The 21619-nt window shown below is 43.3% G+C and overlaps 1 protein-coding gene across 1 annotated transcript in view; it reads right to left on the bottom strand.

Moving 5' to 3' along the window:
• Nucleotides 1-20190, bottom strand: part of PDILT (protein disulfide isomerase like, testis expressed) — a 47017-nt gene extending 26827 nt beyond the window's left edge. Inside the window, exons 1-2 of the mRNA XM_068969574.1 lie at nt 19989-20190; nt 5733-5939 (exon numbers count right to left, since the gene is read on the bottom strand). Coding sequence (XP_068825675.1) covers nt 5733-5939; nt 19989-20190 — 409 coding nt within the window. The remainder of the gene's footprint in view (nt 1-5732; nt 5940-19988) is intronic.
• Nucleotides 20191-21619: the final 1429 nt, after the last annotated feature.

Raw genomic sequence — 21619 nt, 5'->3', positions numbered from 1 at the left:
GAAGTATTTACTTTCTGATCCTTTAGAGAAAATATCTGTGAATCTCACTGCTTATTAGCTGCGGAGCCTTGAGAGTTATTCCACTCTCTGCACCTCAGTTTCCCCACCTGTAAAAGCACCTCCTAAACTGTGTCATAACATCTGAGAAGGGCCTAGAACAGTATCTGTAACACAGTAAATGCTTCAGACATGTGCACTTATCCTTCTTCCCAGGAACCCTCAGAGGTAGATATCTTTCCCATTCACACTTTACAGATGAAGAAATCAGAATTCAGTGGGAGGAAGTGGCTGCTCCTCAGGTACATAGTGAGGATTTGAAGTCATAGTGTCCACCAGTTCTGGTAGCCTTTTCAGAGACCCCAGGAAAGGAGGTGAGATTGGATTCTGTCCTATGCTCTCAGGTGAGAGATAAGATCTTTGAGGAGGAAGGACAGGTGCTGTGGGACCACAGAAACAGGGCAGGCACAGTGACGCAGGCAATCAGAGGAGACTTTCTGGAGGAGGTGATGGTGACGCTTCCTGAATGATGAGGAGGTTCCAGGTGCTGGCTCCCAGCACAAAGAGGGCTCAGACAGTCTGGAAGTTGCTATGCTGCAACCCTTTTACCCTTAAGTGGAGTTGGACCTCACCTGTCCTTTAGGATGTGAGGGTATCCCAAGAGCCTCAGTAACTCCATGAGCAGATATATACTTTGACAAAGTAACTTCGAGCTTTTATATTTTTCACAGCCCTCCCTTAAACAAACACATCACAAAGGGCTCCTCACTTAGGTCAGTGTGTAGCCATTGAGAGTTATAAGAAGTAGCAGTCTATCCTTTCTCTCCTTTCCTCTCTCCTCATCTCTTTCTCTTCTTACTCCCTCACACACCACCCTCCTACAAACCAGCTGGGAGGAGGCTCCAAGTCTTTTATGCAATCTGCCCTGAGGCAGGCTCTTCTGCAAGTCTGGCCTGTGTATCTCAAACTCTCTTTGTGTCCATTCTGAGAGCTGCAAGGCAGCCTGCAGCCCCCGCACATGGTGGCCCTCTCCACTCCACCCCTTTGTTTCTTGCAACCACTCTCAAATAGGATTTTTGCAAACATGCTAAATGCTGGGCCCTGCAAAAGACAGGCTCAGTTTTCTGTGATTCAATCATTCAACATACACAATGGAAACATTCTACTAATAAAGGAAGGGTTGTGTTGGGCATTTCTGTGTTCATCAGTTCTATTCCATCCATCTATCCATTCATCTACTCATTCAGTTCAGTTCAGTTGATAAGTCATGTCCGACTCTGCAACCCCATGAACCACAGCACACCAGGCCTCCCATCCAATACCTACTCCTGGAATCTACCTAAACTCATGTCCATTGAGTCAGTGATGCCATCCAAACATCTCATCCTCTGTCGTCCCCTTCTTCTCCTGCCCTCAATCTTTCCCAGCATCAGTTCAGTTCAGTTCAGTCACTCAGTTGTGTCCGACTCTTTGCAACCTCATGAACCGCAGCACGCCAGGCCTCCCTGTCCATCACCAACTCCCAGAGTCCACACAAACCCGTGTCCATTGAGTCAGTGATGCCATCCAACCATCTCATCCTCTGTCGTCCCCTTCTCCTCCCACCCTCAATCTTTCCAGCATCAGGGTCCTTTCCAAGAGTCAGCTCTTTGCATCAGATGGCCAAAGTATTGGAGCTTCAGCTTCAACATCAGTCCTTCCAATGAACACCCAGGACTGATTTCCCTTAGGATGGACTGGTTGGATATCCTTGCAGTCTAAGCAACTCTCAGAAGTCTTCTCCAACACCACCGTTCAAAAGCATCAGTTCTTTTGCACTCAGCCCTCTTTATAGTCCAACTCTCACATCCATACACGACCACTGGAAAAACCATAGCCTTGACAAGACGGACCTTTGTTGACAAAGTAATGTCTCTTCTTTTTAATATGCTGTCTAGGTTGATCATAACTTTCCTTCCAAGGAGTACGCGTCTTTTAATTTCATGGCTGCAGTCACCATCTGCAGTGATTTTGGAGCACCAAAAAATAGTCAGCCACTGTTTCTACACATTATGCATACACTTTTGCATCCATCTATTTCAGTTTTCAGTTGCTGAGTCATGTCCGAATTTTTGAGACCCCATGAATTGCACTACAACAGGCTTCCCTGTCTATCACCATCTCCTGCAGCTTGCTCAAACTCATGTCCATCGAGTCAGGCATGCCATCCAACCACTTCATCCTCTATCATCCCCTTCTCTTCCTGCCTTCAATCTTTCCCAGCATCAGGGTCTTTTCTAACGAGTCAGTTCTTCACGTCAGGTGGCCAAAATATTGGAGTTTCAACTTCAGCATCAGTCCTTCCAATGACTCCTCTGGACTGATTTCCTTTAGGATTGGCTGGTTGGATCTCCTTGCAGTCCAAGAGACTCTGAAGAGTCTTCTTCAACACCACAGTTCAAAAGCATCAATTCTTCTGCACTCAGCTTTCTTTATAGTCCAACTCTCACAACCACACATGATTACTAGAAAAACCATAGCTTTGACTAGACTGATCTTTGTTCGTAACGTAATATCTCTGTTTTCTAAGATGCTGTCTAGGTTAATCACAACTTTTCTTCCAAGGAACAAGAGTCTTTTAATTTCATGGCTGCAGTCACCATCTGCGGTAATTTTGGAGCCCAACAAAATAAAGTCTGTCACTATTTCCATTGTTTCCCCATCTATTTGCCATGAAGTGATGGGACCAGATGCCATGATCTTAGTTTTCTGAAGGTTGAGTTTTAAGCCAAATTTTTCACTCTTCTCTCTCAATTTCATCAAGAGGCTCTTTAATTATTCTTCACTTTCTGCCATTATGATGGTATCATCTGTGTATTTGAGGTTATTGATATTTCTCCCAGCAATATTGATTCCAGCTTGTGCTTCATCCAGCCTGGCATTTTGCATGATGTACTTTTCTGGGAGAAATATCAATAACCTCAGATATGCAGATGATACCACCCTTATGGCAGAAAGTGAAGAGGAACTAAAAAGTCTCTTGACGAAAGTAAAAGAGGAGAGTGAAAAAGTTGGCTTAAAGCTTAACATTCAGAAAACGAAGATCATGGCATCTGGGTCCCATTACTTCATGGGAAATAGATGGAGAAACAGTGGAAATAGTGTCAGACTTTATTTTTTGGGGCTCCCAAATCCCTGCAGATGGTGACTGCAGCCATGAAATTAAAAGATGCTTACTCCTTGGAAGGAAAGTTATGACCAACCTAGATAGCATATTCAAAAGCAAAGGCATTACTTTGCCAACAAAGGTCCATCTAGTCAAGGCTATGGTTTTTCCAGTGGTCATGTATGGATGTGAGAGTTGGACTATGAAGAAAGCTGAGCACTGAGGAATTGATGCTTTTGAAGTGTGGTGTTGGAGAAGACTCTTGAGAGTCCCTTGGACTGCAAGGCGATCCAACCAGTCCATCCTAAAGGAGATCAGTCCTGGGTGTTCATTGGAAGGACTGATGCTGAAGCTGAAACTCCAATACTTTGGCCACCTCATGTGAAGAGTTGACTCATTGGAAAAGACCCTGATGCTGGGAGGGATTGGGACAGGAGGAGAAGGATATGACAGAGGATGAGATGGCTGGATGGCATCACCGACTTGATGGGCATAGTTTGAGTAAACTCCGGGAGTTGGTGATTGACAGCGAGGCCTGGCATGCTGTGATTAATAGGGTCGCAAAGGGTCGGACACGACTGAGCGACTGAACTGAACTGAGCTCTGCATATACGTTAAATAAGCAGGGTGACTATATGCAGCCTTAATGTACTCTTCGCCCAATTTGGAACCAGTCTGTTGTTCCGTGTCCAGTTCTAACTGTTGCTTCCTGACCTGCACTCAGGTTTCTCAGGAGGCAGGTAACGTGGTCTGTTACTCCCATCTCTTTCAGAATTTTCCAATTTGTTGTGATCCACACAGTCGAAGTAGATATTTTTCTGGAACTCTCTTGCTTTTTCAATGATCTAACAGATGTTGGCAATTTAATCTCTGGTTCCTCTGCCTTTTCTAAATCCAGCTTGAACATCTGGAAGTTCTCGGTTCATGTATTGTTGAAACCTGGTTTGGAGAATTTTGAGCATTACTTTGCAAGTGTGTGAGATGAGTGCAATTGTGCGGTAGTTTGAGCATTCTTTGGCATTGCCTTTCCTTGGGATTGGAATGAAAACTGACCTTTCCCAGTCCTGTGGCCACTGCTGAGTTTTCCAAATTTGCTGGCATATTGAGTGCAGCACTTTAACAGCATCATCTTTCAGGATTTGAAATAGCTCTACTGGAATTCCATCACCTCCACTAGCTTTGTTCATAGTGATGCTTCCTAAAGCCCATTTGACTTCACATTCCAGGATGTCTGGCTCTAGGTGAGTGATCACTCCATAGTGGTTATCTGGGTCATGAAGATCTTTTTTGTATAGTTCTTCTGTGTATTCTTGCCACTTCTTAATAACTTCTGCTTCTGTTAGATCCATATAATTTCTGTCCTTTATTGTGCCCATCTTTGCATAAAATGTTCCCTTGGTTTCTCTAATTTTCTTGAAGAGATTTCCAGTCTTCCCATTCGGTTTTTTTCTCTCTGTTTCTTTACTTTTTTCACTTAGGAAGGCTTTCTTGTTTCTCCTTACTATTCTTTGGAACTGTGCATTCAAATGAATATATCTTTCCTTTTTCCCCTTTACCTTTAGCTTCTCCGTATATTTAACACTTTTTAAAAATTATGACCTACTATGTGTCACACTGAGGCACAAAATTTTTCAAAATTCCCCAACATTAAGATAGGGCTTGAGGGATTTCCCAGATGGTCCAGGGGCTAAGACTCTGTGTTCCTAATACGGGAAGCCTGGGTTCAATCCCTGGTCAGGGAACTAGATTCCACATGCCACAACTAAGACCCAGTGCAGCCAAATAAATAAAAATAAATGAATATTTTTAAGAGATTGGGCTTGACACATGTTAGGTTCTCAATAGAAAGGTATGGAATAAGTGGGTGAATGGATTAATGAAATGGGTGGTGACAGAAGCTTTAGCTTCTAGTTTAGTAGCCACCCTGTCCCATACTCATCTTGTTCTAGCACCTTCCAGTCTCCCTTTTGATCAGTCAGTGCTTCCTTGGCCTGAGACCCCATTAAGATCATTCTAAAGTGGAAGAGTGCAGTGGAAGTGGGCAGTTAGGTAAGCTGGGAACTCACTCTCTGGTCTTTTTAGTTTAGAAACCATGTACATCACTGTGCCGTCTCGTGTGTCTTCAGGGCCCACCAGCTCAGATTTGGTGGAGGTAACTACATGTCCACCAAAATCCATTTTTGTCCTTATGGTCATAGAGCAGGGCCATATTTTCCAGCCTTTCAGTTGGGTGGAGCCACATAACAGAATTCAGGTCAATTGGATGAGACTAGAAGTGATATTCACCACCACCAGGTCTGGGCTATGGACTCCACTGGTGGCACTCCTCTGCCTCCCAGCACCGACCTCTGGCCAGACACAGAGGGAACTGCCAGAGAATCAGAGGTCCCAGGGGAGGACAGTGCCACAGGCTGACAGGGACTTGGGTCTTGAAAGATTGTGTGGACCAGAAGCCCCACACCCAACCTTGGCTACAACTGGGTTCGGTGCAAGCCAGACATAAACTTGTAATTCTGTTAAGCCACTGAAATGCAGATTTTTTGTGTTTCCATAGTTAGCATTCCTTTGATTGACACACAAATACCATTACCTTGGCAGCTGATGGGCTGTGATCTGTTGCCCTCAAAAAACAGCTTCAACTCTGGGGCCTTCTTGACATCAAACTCCTTCTGAAGTTCCTTCTCAACTGTGATGTCCACTTTGCCAAACCCAATCCCATTCTTGCCTTTGCCCATGATCTCCACGGCTTTGCCCAGCTCCTCAGCTAAGCTCCTGGACTGCTTTGAGGATGGGTTATCTGAAAGAGCAAATAGAAGACAGAACTCACTAGAACCTCTCCTCCATCCCATCTCACAAGGAGGAGGCTTTGTTAAGTTTAAGCCTTTGTTAAGGCTTTTTTTTTAAGTTAAGGCCTGCTTAACTCCTGGGTTTTTCTCATGCTCCACTGCTAATGGGTAGATTCAGAAATGTGACAAAATATCACAGTTCATGAAGCTGATCAGTTTGGGAAATATGCATCAGGTTTGTTTTGGGTTCAGCAACACTGGAAACAATACAACTTTGGGCAATTTAATTTCTCAAAGGTCCACGTGCCTCATCAATAAAGTGGGAAAACAGTGGCTGCTTTGTGAAGCTGAGTCAAAAGATTTAACAATCAATTATATAGTGCTTATTACTTTTGAAGAGGTTTATGTGGATTAACCCACTGAATCCTCCTAGTACCCCTATGGGGTGTGTGTGTGTGTGTGTGTGTGTGTGTGTGTTAGTTGCTCTCAGTCATGTCTGACTCTTTGCAACCCCATGGACTGTAGCCCCCTCTGTCCACGTAATTCTCCAGGCAAGAATACTGGGGTGGGTTGCCATTTCCTTCTCCAGGGGATCTTCCCAACCCAGGGATCAAACCTGGGTCTCTCCCATTCCAGGCAGATTCTTTACCATCTGAGCCACCAGAGAAGCCTCTATGGAGTAGGTATGGCTATTATTATCTCACTGTGATAGAGGGGGAAACTGTTGCATAATTGAAATGATTTATTTGCCCAAAGTTACATGGCAATAGGAGGTGTAGCAGGGTGGGACTCACTCATTCTGGCTTGGGTGCTTGCTCTCTAACCTCCACTGAGCCTGTCCTTAGCATCAGGCCTGGCACTTGGTCAGTATATAATGCCTTCTTATTAATACTGTTATTATGGTAAAAATGTCTATCAGAAATCATAGTAGAGGGAGAGAGTGAGGAGGGAGGTGAGAGGAGAGAAAAAGGGAGATAAGTGGGTGGGTGGGGCATGGAGAGAGAGGGAGAATGAGCACCATCTGGTGGAAATTCCTGGAGCTAACAGGACAGATTCTGCTCCTGCATTTGCCCTGTGTCTGCATGTCATATGGCAGGGGACATGCTTGTGAAAAGGAGGCCAGATGTGAGAAGGGTAAGGGGGGGAGAGGTTATAATGACCCCCTACCAACCCAGCTCATCTCCTTGGTCCAGAGTGTTGAAGAGACCTGAAACTGTTGATCAAGATTCCTTGGCCTCTCACATTGCCAGGCGGTGGGCTGGAAGTAGACTTGAGGGGCCCTTTTCTGGAAAGAGCCCCGAGGGACTAGCATGTGATCCCAGCAGCAGTAGAAGACTTCCTGGCCTAAATGGGAGGGGCTAAAAGGCAATCACATTTGTCTCTCTTCCTCCTGATAATGTTGTGAGACTGTAGGCCCCTCGCTGGTTCTCACAGCCCAGTGTCTGCAGCAGGTGGGTTGAGCCAGGGTAGGGGGTCATTGATTCCCTTTTAAGCCAGAATGCTTTATCTTTCTCAAACTCCCTTGTCCATCTGGAGCACTTGAAACCAGTGCAAGTCATTTCCACTGCCATGGGCAAGTTCTAAGTACAAGAGAGAGGGCTTTTGTAAAGCAAAGCCCAGAAAGCCAGGCCTGGGACAACTGGCACATGCCCCATTGCCAGTCAGCACACTGCTCCGGTGATGGAACCCAGATGTGAATGATCACGTTCATTAAACTCTCAATCAATGGACACGAAGTGTGACTTTTCGCCTCCCTTGTAGATCAGTGTCTCTCCACTGCCTGCTCTGTCACCAGCATTGCCTTCGATACCCCATCCTTCATCACCCGCAGGGGTGGCCTGTTGCCAGCAGCTCTGGCCTGCAGGCCTCTCCTCTAGCTTCCTCACGGATTTGGCCATGCCTGGCTCAGGGCTGCTGATTGACATAGCATCCAAATCTGAGTTTCTAAGCTTGGGACAAGCGAAACACTTGGAATGATTGTCCAAACAGTGGAGTTTTTGAGGTTCCACACATAGCCCAGTGCTTTCGGTGCCTAACATGGAAGTGAGAGAAATAGTCTGTGACAACTGGGACCTGAGAGTTGGATGGATGGGACCTACTAGTTACAGTAATGAGATTCATTCATTCACTCATCTGACAAATCTTTTTTAGAATCTCCCATGTGCCAGGAAGTATTTTAGGTATTGAGGACTTAACAATGGACAGACTGGTAAAAATCACTGCTCTCATTGAAAAAGGCAGATTAAGAAACAGGCTATATTCTATGCTAGATGCTAAGTGCTATGGAGAAAAAAGAAGCAGACATGGAAGTTGGGAGTGTCTGGGAATGGAGTTTAAGTAGGGAGGTAAGCGGAGGTCTCACTGAGAAGAGGATGGAACATTTTAATGAAGACTGAAGATGATGAGGGAACAAGCTGTGTGCTCACTCACAGGAGGGAGAGAGTTCCAGGCAAAGGAGCCATATGAGCAAAGGCCTTGAATAAGAGCACATGCAACATGTCTGAGGGATGACAAGAAGTCCGTTGGGTCTGGAGCAGAATGAGCTGGGATGAGGTCAGTTGACACAGGCCTTGTAGACCACTGAATAGACTTTGGTCTTTCTTCTGAAGCTTGTGGAAATGTACTAGAGGGTTTGAAGCAGTGTTAGATGTGATGATTTACATTTTTACTGGATTATTTTGAATGTTACATGGAGATTAGACCACAGAGGAAAAAGGAGGCCAGCTGGAGGCCACCGTACTAATTCAGGTAAAAATTGTTAATGGCTTGAATCAGGGGAGTGGCAATGGAGGGGGTAAGAAGTGGTCAGAGCCTCGAGGGGTCTTGAAGGAGGAACTGACAAGGTTTATTGATGGATTGGAAGTGGAATGTAAATGAAAGAAAACAAGGATGACTTTGACATTTTGACCTGAGCAACCAGAAGGATGATGATAGTGATGTTGATGGTAATGATTGTGATGATGATGGTAGTACTGATAACAAGATAACAGCATTTATTGGACACTTACTATGCCAAGTACTTTGCTAAGTGTTATGTGCATCATCTTGATTAGTCCTCAGAATAAGCCTAGGAGTCATCTACTATTGTAGATAGTCACCTACTATTACAAGTGAGGAATGTTAGACAAGGAAACAGAAACCCAGAAGTCTCACAGCTAGTAAGCATTAGGACAAGACTCAGCTCCAAGGCTGCTGCTGCTGCTGCTAACTCGCTTCAGTTGTGTCTGACTCTGTGTGACCCCATAGACAGCAGCCCACCAGGCTCCCCCATCCCTGGGATTCTCCAGGCAAGAACACTGGAGTGGGTTGCCATTTCCTTATCCAACACATGAAAGTGAAAAGTGAAAGTGAAGTCACTCAGTCGTGTCCCACTCCTAGTGACCCCATGGACTGCAGACTACCAGGCTCCTCCATCCATGGGATTTTCCAGGCAAGAGTACTGGAGTCGGGTGCCATTGCCTTCTCTGGCTTCAAGGCTGGCTGACTCCAGACTCCATACTCTAACTGACCTTGTAGGCAAGCCAGACTGAAAAAATGCTCTTTTTCCCTGGAGGGGTTAGTTTCCAATCTTCCCTGCTCTGGGTGATTCATATCAGAGCAGATAGACTCTGTAGAACCAAATCTACTTTTTATGTCCAGTCCTATTTACTAGTTTCTATCTTTTTAAAGTTTGCAAATCAGTGTATACCTCTGGAGCCTTGAATACCAAGCGTGTAAAGGTGAAATGAATACATACACCCTCAGGTTTTGGTGACTATGTCTCATGGGGCATGGAGTCAATTCAGCTGTACATTGGCGCCTGGGCAAAGTGGTGCCCAGTGGACTGTGGATGGGCAGGGAGCCCTTGGCTGGGAGCTCCTTTAGTTTTAGCCCTCCTCAGGTTCTAACTAGGGTCCATTGTCTGGCACATACTAGATACTCAATGAACATCATTTCCTCAGGTTGTTTCATAAATCAGAGACAGTTATGGTGGCTTACAGCACCTGTGGTCCAGGAAAGGTGTTTTTTAAACATCTCTGAACCTTAGCTTCCTCACCTATAGAATGGAGATAGTGATAGTTTCCATACCTTAGAATAAGCGTACATAGTAAGCCAAGGTATGCAAAGCTCTGATACAGAAGTGCCCAATAAACATAAAGCATTATGATAATATGGGGGAAATTCATGGTCTTGCTCTGACCAGATGTTCTCTGGGGAGGAAGGATCCTATGTAGTTATCAGGATCTTCAGCAAATCTTCTGGTTCCTGGGGAAAGGAAGACAAGGGTGACAAGCCATCCAAAACAAGTCTGAGGCCTATTCTGTGGCTCTCTCATGGGTTTTGAGGTTAAGCAAATGGCACCCAAGGTCCCATTAGAGTCAGCAGTGGCTCTCGACAGTGTGCCTAGGGTGTAAACGTGTTAATGGCTAATAGACCTAGAATCAATGTTTGCCTGGGTCTTTAGTAGGTAACCCCATGCTCCCTTTTTGGAGCAGCCAATGTGGGTCAGGGGAGGGGCTGATGGATGGGGGAAGTGTGAATGTAGTGACTGAAGATTAGCTCCCAGCACAGGGAGCTGGAGTCTGCCTTTCTTTAGACTGTGGTTCTCAACAGGGCACATTTGGCCCTATCTGGAGACATGACTGGTTGTCACTTCTGGAATGCTACTGGTATCCAGTTGGTAAAAGCAAGGGATGCTACTAAATATCCCACAGTGCACAAGACGCCCTCCTCCCCCATCTCACACACACACACACACACGTGCACACACACATACATAGAGAGACTGCACTAAGAATTAGCCAGCAGAAATGTCAACAGTGCTAAGGATGAGAAACCCCACTTTAGACCAAGTTCAAGATCAAGTATGGAAAAGGCTTAAGAGTATAATACTCTCACTATTCCATAGGATGCATTATAGTGCTCATAGGTGATAAGGACTTCAGGATGGTCTTCAACTCTCAGTTCCTCAGGGTCCAGCCATCAAGTTTCTTTGACCATTGGAAAGGCCTACAAAACTCTAAAAATCTGCTCCTTACCCTTCTGATCTTATTTCCCACTACTTTTCTCTTCGACACCTCAGCTTAGCCACCCTGCACATTCCCACCTCAGGGACTTTGCACTTGCTGTTCCTTCCGCCTGAAATTTTCTCAGGTTGCTGTTTTACTGCCTTCAGCTCTTTGTTCAATATTCATCTTCAGGAAAGCCTTCTCTGGCTACCCTGTACATAACCACAGCCCCACATGCACCACTCCTTGTACTTCCTAAGGGCCCTGCTCTGTTTTTCTCCATAGTACTTCTACCCTTAAGATATGCTACATTTTTCACTTCTACATCATTTTATCTTGAGTCTCCTCTCTCCGAGCTTCCCGTGGCTCAGCTGGTAAAGAATCCACCTGCAACACAGGAGACCTTGGTTTGATTCCTAGGTTGGGAAGATCCGCTGGTGAAGGGATTCGCTACCCACTCCAGTATTCTTGAACTTCCCTGGTGGCTCAGCTGGCAAAGAATCCACCTGCAACACGGGAGACCTGGGTTCAATCCCTGGGTTGGAAAGATCCTCTGGAGAAGGGAAAGGCTACCCACTCCAGTGTTTGGGCCTGGAGAATTCCATGAACTATATAGTCCATGGAGTCCCAGAGTTGGACACAACTGAGCAACTTTTGCTTTCATTTTTACTCGCCTCTCCAGGATAAAAGATCTATAAAGCAAGGGTGTCTGTTTGTTTTGCTTACCACTCAGTGCCTAGAATAGATCTGCCATACAATAAATATTCAATAAGTGTTTAATGAATGAATGTTTCAATTATCAGCACAGTTTAAGAAGAATTAAGTGTTAGACCTGGTCTGAAATCCTCATCACTTACCAGTTGAATAATTTTGGGCAAATCCCAAACCTTCCTGAGACATTATTTGCCTCATAGTATAAGACAGGGACAATGAGAACAAGCCCAGTGCCTGGAATACAGGTCTGAGTAAATGGTCTTCCTCATTTTCATCATGACAATTGTCCGCATCATCACCATCATCACCATCCTCATCTACTATACCATCTACATCATCTAATCTGCTCCCAAGGCAGATTCTTGCCACCTCTGCCTTACGGATGATTACTAATTAATGAACCTAGAAACTGCTCCTATTAAGTCTCATTTGGGCCTCCTCCACTAAATGTAGCTTTTCTTTTTTTCTTGTCTCATTTATGGAGAACACTGTGGGCCAAAGGAAAGCTCATTTATTTATCAACATCTCCAAATGCCTACTTGTGCTCCAGGCAAAATCCTAGATGTTAGCAATCAAGAGATGAATCAGTTTTGACCCCTGAAAGCAGTTTCAAAGCAGTGTGGCAAATGTTATTAAAAGCAGGGTGCAGAGGGCTTAGTGAGCATGCCAGAGCCTAGGTGAGAGGGAGGTGAACACAGCCTTTTGACAAGGCAACTTCATGAACTTAAACTTCACAATCCAGCTGAAGAAGTTCAGGAAGGACACTACAGGTAGAGGGAACCACAAGTGTATAGGCCAGGAGGCTAGTGCCAGTGTGATCTACCTGGTAGCCACACTCAGGGTGCAGAGCACAGACTTCAAGTGGAATGGAAAAGTAGGCCTGGGTTAAATCAAGCCAAGGACATTGTAGCTATGTTAAGGAGTTTGGAAACTTTTGGATTTTCAATCAGATGTGCATTTTAGCCTCTAAGAATGCTGCTGTCAGTGCAGACATGCTTGATGGTGTGGTGGCCTGCAATAATTGCTTCTGTTCTTCCTGTTCATATTTTTTCTTTTGAAAAGCTCCATCTATTAGTGTCCTCTTTGATTTTTTTCATCAGTGTTTTATAATTTTCTATATATAGGTCTTTAGTTTCTTTAGGTAGATATATTCCTAAGTATTTTATTCTTTTTGTTGCAATGGTGAATGGAATTGTTTCCTTAATTTCTTTTTCTACTTTCTCATTATTAGTGTATAGGAATGCAAGGGATTTCTGAGTGTTGATTTTATATCCTGCAATTTTACTATATTCATTGATTAGCTCTAGTAATTTTCTGGTGGAGTCTTTAGGGTTTTCTATGTAGAGGATCATGTCACCTGCAAACAGTGAGAGTTTTATTTCTTCTTTTCCAATTTGGATTCCTTTTATTTCTTTTTCTGCTCTGATTGCTGTGGCCAAAACTTCCAGAACTATGTTGAATAGTAGCGATGAAAGTGGGCACCCTTGTCTTGTTCCTGACTTTAGGGGAAATGCTTTCAATTTTTCACCATTGAGGATAATATTTGCTGTCGGATTGTCATATATAGCTTTTATTATGTTGAGGTATGTTCCTTCTATTCCTGCTTTCTGGAGAGTTTTAATCATAAATGGATGTTGAATTTTGTCAAAGGCCTTCTCTGCATCTATTGCGATAATCATATGGCTTTTATTTTTCAATTTGTTAATGTGGTGAATTACATTGATTGATTTGAGGATATTGAAGAATCCTTGCATCCCTGGGATAAAGCCCACTTGGTCATGGGGTATGATCTTTTTAATGTGTTGTTGGATTCTGATTGCTATAAGGACGCTAATAGATGAGAAATATACCATGTTCATGGATTGGAAGAATCAATATAGTGAAAATGAGTATACTACCCAAAGCAATCTACAAATTCAATGCAATCCCTATCAAGCTACCACCTGTATTTTTCACAGAGCTAGAACAAATAATTTCACAATTTCTATGGAAATACAAAAAACCTCGAATAGCTAAAGCAATCTTGAGAAAGAAGAATGGAACTGGAGGAATCAACCTGCCTGACTTCAGGCTCTACTACAAAGCCAGTCATCAAGAGAGTATGGTACTGGCACAAAGACAGAAATATAGATCAATGGAACAAAATGGAAAGCCCAGAGATAATTACACACACCTATGGACACCTTATCTTCGACAAAGGAGGCAAAAATATACAATGGATTAAAGACAATATCTTTAACAAGTGGTCCTGGGAAAACTGGTCAACCACTTGTAAAAGAATGAAACTAGATCACTTTCTAACACCACACACAAAAATAAACTCAAAATGGATTAAAGATCTAAATGTAAGACCAGAAACTATAAAACTCCTAGAGGCGAACATAGGCAAAACACTCTCAGACATAAATCACAGCAGGATCCTCTATGATCCACCACCCAGAATACTGGAAATAAAAGCAAAAATAAACAAATGGGATCTAATTAAAATTAAAAGCTTCTGCACAACAAAGGAAACTATAAGCAAGGTGAAAAGACAGCCTTCTGAACGGGAGAAAATAATAGCAAATGAAGCAACTGACAAACAACTAATCTCAAAAATATACAAGCAACTTATTCAGCTCAATTCCAGAAAAATAAGTGACCCAATCAAACAATGGGCCAAAGAACTAAATAGACATTTCTCCAAAGAAGACATACAGATGGCTAACAAACACATGAAAAGATGCTCAACATCACCCATTATCAGAGAAATGCAAATCAAAACCAAAATGAGGTACCATTTCACACCAGTCAGAATGGCAGCAATCCAAAAGTCTACAAGCAATAAATGCTGGAAAGGGTGTGGAGAAAAGGGGACCCTCTTACACTGTTGGTGAGAATCCAAACTAGTACAGCCACTATGGAGAACAGTGTGGAGATTCCTTTAAAAAATTGCAAATAGAACTGCCTTATGACCCAGCAATCCCACTGCTGGGCATACACACTGAGGAAACCAGAATTGAAAGAGACACGTGTACCCCAATGTTCACTGCAGCACTGTTTATAATAGCCAGGACATGGAAACAACCTAGATGTCCATCAGCAGATGAATGGATAAGAAAGCTGTGGTACAGATACACAATGGAGTATTACTCAGCCATTAAAAAGAATACATTTGAATCAGTTCTAATGAGGTGGATGAAACTGGAGCCTATTATACAGGGTGAAGTAAGCTGGAAAGAAAAACACCAATACAGTATACTAACACATATATATGGAATTTAGAAAGATGGTAATGATAACCCTGTATGCGAGACAGCAAAAGAGACACAGATGTTTAGAACGAACTTTTGGACTCTGTGGGAGAGGGAGAAGGAGAGTGTGGGATGATTTGAGAGAATGGCATTGAAACATGTATACTATCATGTAAGAAATGAATCGCCAGTCTACATTCGATACAGGATACAGGATGCTTGGGGCTGGTGCATGGTGATGATCCAGAGAGATGATATGGGGTGGGAGGTGGGAGGGGGTTTCAGGATTGGGAACTCATGTACATCAATGGCTGATTCATGTCAATGTATGGCAAAACCAATACAGTATTGTAAAGCAAAATAAAGTAAAAATAAAAAAATTTGTAAAAATTTAAAAAAAAAGAAAGAAAAGCTCCAAAGCCTTGTCTTTTAATGCAGGGTGCTTAAGCAGTTTTGAAGATTTCATGGCTTTGTTGGATAGATGGTCACCATAGAAAGTGAGCTTAGAGAATATAAATCACCTGTTGCAATGAGCCTGTAACTTAAGTCTCTTGATATTTTCTTGTAACTGTGGCTTTTTTTCGGAGAAGGCAATGACACCCCACTCCAGTACTCTTGCCTGGAAACTCCCATGGGCGGAGAAGCCTGGTAGGCTATAGCCCATGCGGTCACTAAGAGTCGGACACGACTGAGTGACTTCACTTTCACTTTTCACTTTCATGCATTGCAGAAGGAAATGGCAACCCACTCCAGTGTTCTTGCCTGGAGAATCCCAGGGATGGGGGAGCCTGGTGGGCTGCCGTCTATGGGGTTGCACAGAGTTGGACACGACTGAAGTGACTTAGCAGCAGTAGCAGCAGTGGCTTTCTTTTTGTTGGCAGTCTTAGAATATTCTGCTATCTCATAATTTAGTCTTTCCCTCTTTTCAAAGAAGCTCCCCAGTGACATTTTTTACTCATTTTGGCTAGAGTTAACTTGTGAGTTTGCCAAAACTGTGACTGAGACAAGTGCACAGTGTGGAAAAGAGGCAGAGACAGAAGTGGTAAATAAAACATGGGCAGGCCATGCATGGACTGAAATAAGTGCTGGATTCTAACTTAAAGCCTGCCCCATCAAGGTGCAACTGAACAATTGAAGAAATTCACCTCCCTTGCCACTATAAAGTCTGCCCCCAGATGCAGCTTAATTGTCTCTTGCCACTAACTGATAGGGTTTTGATGAGTCTGCAAGCAATTGATTTATTATGATCTCTGCCTCAGCTCCACATCAGATCATCAGGCATTAGATTCTCAGAAGGAACACTCAACCTAGACCCCTTGCATGTGCACTTCACAGTAGGGTTTGTGCTCCTATGAGAATCTAGCGCCGTCAGTGACATGACAGAAGGCAGAGCTCAGGCAGTAATGCAAATAATGAGGAGTGGCTGTAAATACAGATGAAGCTTCGTTTGCTCACCCACCACTCACCTGCTGCTGTGTGGCCCAGTTCTTACCCCTGATCTAGAAGATACCACAGTGGTTCAGGGAGAGAATGATGAGGCCATAACTACGGCAGCGGCGGGGGGAATGGGGAGGACTGGAGATTGCAGAGGGCTTCAGGAGGTAGTTTCAATAGGACTCAGTGAGAGATTAGAGATGAGACTAGAAAGGAGTCAAAAATGATCTAGGATATCTAACTTTGACATTATAAAGATAGCCATGCTGTCAATCAAGACAGGATGTGAGAAAAAGCAAATCAGGTAAAGATGATGAGGTCTATTTTGGACACATGTGGCATTGATACGTGTGAGATATCCAAGAGAAAAGATGCCTCTGAGTGTTGGTTCTTGAATCTGGAGTCCTTGGAGAAATGAGAAACTGGGCAGCAGCTAAGGATTTGATAGTTACCAGGAGAGCATTTCCCTGGACAATATTGGAAAGACCTTTTTGTAAAGAGCCATTTACTCCTGAAAAAAAAAAACAAAAACCACAAACCCTTTTATAAAGCTCATCCTAAGTGATTCGTTTTTCCAAAGGTCATTTTAAAGGGTCTGCCAGCTTTTGAGAATTCATTTTTATTTAAACTGCATATTTGAAGAAATCAGATTTTCAAATGAAATGAGTTTGACTGTCTTTTAGATAGCATCTCTGCCAGTGTTCACTGAATTGAAATACCTGCTGGTGGGAAGACTTTAAAGTATTCAAATTGGTTTTTATCAGGTATAACTAAAGAATATAAAAATGGACTGGCTCCCTTCATAGCCCCAGGTTCAATGTCAATCCCTAAGTTATAAAATGTCAGCATCCCAAAGAACCATGAATTTGCCCTTCTGCCCTGATTAAAGCAGAGTAATCGTGGACAGAGTCTTGCATTCTCACACAGATTGGATAGGTTACCCACACAGATTGGATAGATTACCCAGGTTTGTCCACCTGCCGGGTTGTTTTGGAAGCATAAATGAGTGTTGTGGTGTGTGTTGTGTCATGCAAAGTGTGTGGCTCTAAATCCTTCAATATCTCCACTGAGGGTCCAGGATTCAGGGATTAAGGCTGCAGCAAAAAGAAGACAGCTTAGATGGCCGACCTGTGCAAACCATTAACTCACAAGCCACCGCAGCTGTAGAGTTCTCAATTCTTCCCTGAGAAAAAAACCATGAACCAAATGTTCAAGTAGTGACCCAAGTTTTGATGTGGATGAGGGAGGTAGGGAACCAGCTGGAGGAGTAGTTCAGTAAGGTGGAAATTATGTCCTGCTCACAGGCTCCTATAAAGAAAATGACCCAAACTGGATCTCACCTAGGTCTTGCTCAATGGGCTTGAAGCAAAATCAGGTGTGCATTCTGACACTTTGAAGGAAACAAACCATTAGCAGCCTGAACTGGATGGAGGTCAGAGGCTTGGAATTATTTTGATAGAACTTTACACAATAGGCACACTTCATGTTCAGTTCAGTTCAGTTGCTCAGTCATGTCCGACTCTTTGTGACCCCATGAACCGCAGCACACCAGGCCTCCCTGTCCATCACCAGCTCCCAGAGTTTACCCAAACTCATGTCCATTGAGTCAGTGATGCCATCCAACCATCTCATCCTCTGTCATCCCCTTCTCCTCCTGCCTTCAATCTTTCCCAACATCAGGGTCTTTTCAAATGAGTCAGCCCTTCACATCAGGTGGCCAAAATACTAGAGTTTCAGCTTCAACATCAGTCCTTCCAATGAACACCCAGGACTGATTTCCTTTAGGATGGACTGGTTGGATCTCCTTGCAGTCCAAAGGACTCTCAAGAGTCTTCTCCAACACCACAGTTCAAAAGCATCAATTCTTCTGCACTCAGTTTTCTTTATAGTCCAACTCTCACATCTATACATGACCACTGGAAAAACCATAGCCTTGACTAGATGGACTTTTGTTGACAAAGTAATGTCTCTGATTTTTAATATGCTATCTAGGTTGGTCATAATTTCCTTCCAAGGGATAAGCGTCTTTTAATTTCATGGCTGCAATCACCATCTGCAGTGATTTTGGAGCCCCAAAAATAAAGTCAGCCACTATTTCCACTGTTTCCCCATCTATTTGCCATGAAGTGATGAGACCTGATGCCATAATCTTAGTTTTCTGAATGTTGAGCTTTAAGTCAACTTTTTCACTCTCCTCTTTCACTTTCATCAAGAGGCTCTTTAGTTCTTCTTCACTTTCTGCCAGAAGGGTGAAAGTTGGACGGAAGCAAAATGACCCAATTAGATTTTCTCTCCTGGGAACTACTAAGGTTAAGGGCAAGGTTAAGGTTAAGTTTGTTGTATGTTGCTATGAAGTGGCTGCACAAGTCAGCTGAGGAAGCAATGGGATCCATGGTAACTAAGCTGCTGATACTGTCACTGTCACAAAATGCCTGTTAATGCAAAGACCACCCCGCTGAAGCGGTGCAACTCAGAGAGAATGTATCAAATGAGATGAGACAAGAATTGAGGAAGGAGCTGGGAGGCCTGAATTTCAGGCAGAAGACAAACTCAAATGCTAGAGGGGTGAGGCAGGGGTGTGACTATGTGGGGCTGGCTGACTAGGAATGTGGCAAATTAACAAGTGTGCTGTTTTCTGATCACAAGGGGGAAATTGTCACTTAGCTCTAGCCAACTGTCACATTATAGGAATGTAAGCCAGGGCTTCCAGATCTTTCGGTTTTTCAAGAGCAGATGTAAATTAAATTTCAATTATGAAATGTCCCCAAATAGGGAGACAAATAGTGACAGTACACTAGGTGATTATGAGGAGTATGTGAGAACATTTAGTGGGGCTATAAGGACAGTTCCCGGCACACAGTAAGTGCTCCCTATGTGAAAGTTGTTATGAACATCCCTTCCATCCTGTCTCAAAGCACAGACATGGGTATGTGTCAATGTCTCCGGAAAAAGCAGTCTGTTTCCTCCATCAAAATGCCTGCTGATGCAAAATCTGAAGAATAAAAGTGGGCATGCAAAATTCAGATGAAAAACCTGATAATCTAAAAATCTTCCTTGAGACAGTGCCCATAACTGTGTCCCAACAACTTACAATATTATTTAGCAACTTAACAACTTATTTTGTCTTCACAATAATCCAGTGTGGCACTTGTGTTTATACCCATTTTACAGAGGAGAAAACTAAGGTTCAGAATGGTAAAGACACCTGAAGGTAAATCCTGGCTTCTTGCCTTCAGTGGAACAGAGGAGCCAGATACAAATCAAGACCAAAGAGGTGACATAGTATCTTGCAAATGACTTAGTTTCCCTGGACCTCAGTACTCTCATCTGGGAATTAAGGATGATGCTATTTTTAAAATTATTATTGAAATGTGTTCTCATGTATTTATTCTAAGTTGCTTCCGTTGTGTCCGACTCTTTGTGGACCCCATGGATTGTAGCCTGCCAGGCTCCTCTGCCCATGGGATTTTTCAGGGAAGAATACTCGAGTGGGTTACCATTTCCTTATCCAAGGGATCTTCCCAACCCAGGGATCGAACCCACATCTCTTACATCTCCTGCACAGGTAGGCAGGTTCTTTTCCACTAGTGCCACCTGTTTAACAGTACTTAAAATTCCTCTGGCTGCCAGAAGAAAGGGGGCAGGTCTCAGCCCACCCATCACCCATTGCCCAGGAGTGGCGGACACTCACGGAAGAGCACCATCAGGAAGCGCGTCTCGTTCAGCATCTGAGTCAGGCCAGCAGGTGTTAGCACCATCAAGTTTTCCTCCACAAGGATATGCAAGGGCTGGGACGTGTCGATGCTCTCCTTCTTGCCATTCATCGCTGGTGAGCCCTGGACAGTGCCAACACAAGAGGCTACCAGCAGCAGAGAAATACAGAGCAACTCCATGGCTGTCCTTCAAGGCCAGGAGAAAGAACAAGAATGCTTATCAACACGGGTGGTGGGGACCCACGTCATCACTCCCTCCCCATCTCCTTTCCTAAAAGGTCAGTCCTGATGTGGAGGATATAGCCTCAGCATGCCCCACTGGCTTCGTAGCAGTGCTCAGAGCTCAGCAAAGCAAGCTGGTAAAGGAAAGGCAAACTTTGCCAGTGAGATTAACCTTGGGGCCCATTGAAACTGCATGGGATTAGCTCAGAGCAGCAGGGTCCCACTCGGAGCAACAGAAAGCCAAATCACAAACCAACACTCAAGTCCACTGGCTCTCCAGACACTAGGTAAGAATACTTTTAGATATGAAACTCAGTCCACAATCCCAAGGTGAGCCTCTGGGTCTCAGAGATGACTAATCCAATCCCTATCACAGCCTCTGCTTCATGCTCCCCCAACTCCTGCTTGAATACCTCTTTTGATAGGAAGCTTACTGCTGGCAGTGTAACCCATTTGATTTTTGAGCAAATTTTCTCAAGTATAAATATTTCTTTCAAAAGTAATGACCATAATGCACACATGTAAAAATTCCAAGCAACACAATAAAAAAACGTTAAGTAGAAAACAAAAATTTCTCCCATAACCCTACCTCTGAGAAAGTGACTCAGTTTGGAATGAATCTTTACCAATGTTGAAAATGCCAGTATGAATGTATATTTAAATGTATATATGTAAATATATTAATAAATGGAATTCGATAGGCAATACTGTTCATTGTCCAACTGTCTTACTCAATGATGTAAAATATATTCCTGATACCTTTCTGATAAGAGTACATATTAGGTCTATAACATGATTTCCTTTCCTCTTTTTTTCCCCCTCATTTTTTTTTTCTTTTCCTTTTTATCTTTTCTTTTACAATTCTTATCTGTTCAGATGGTTTGGGTCAGCAGTTGTCTCTCTTTGAGTGCCACTCTCCCCAATAATGTTTTCCCTAATAATTTAAAGCATAGGATCACTGTCACAGATCTTTGCCTGTTGTCCTTAAGCACAAATCCATTTTCCTCTGTAGCATACAGACTACTCAAGTGTTTTGAACATGGCAAATAGCTGGTCCAGATTAAATTTATAAGGACCTCAATTTCTTTGAGTGCTGTATTCCTAGCATTTGGTATTTATGATAGGCAAATAAACATGAATGAATGAGTGGATATTTGATATGTACCTGTTAAATATGTTTGGCACACTATCTGAGGATTTTTTAAAAGTAGATCTTCTAATGTAATTTTTTGGTCCAATACCAAAATAATTGGTATTAGATAATTGGTCACAAGTGTTAAATTTTATAAATACCTATAGCTAAAGCATCTGCCTACAATGCCTACCATGTGGGAGACCTGGGTTCAATCCCTGGGTCAGGAAGATCTCCTGGAGAAGGAAATGGCAA

The sequence above is a fragment of the Capricornis sumatraensis genome, chromosome 3, assembly GCF_032405125.1.
Source record: "Capricornis sumatraensis isolate serow.1 chromosome 3, serow.2, whole genome shotgun sequence".
Taxonomy (NCBI): Eukaryota; Metazoa; Chordata; class Mammalia; order Artiodactyla; family Bovidae; genus Capricornis; species Capricornis sumatraensis.
The sequence above is the reverse complement of the archived record's forward strand: the minus strand, read 5'-3'. Positions and strand labels throughout refer to the sequence as shown.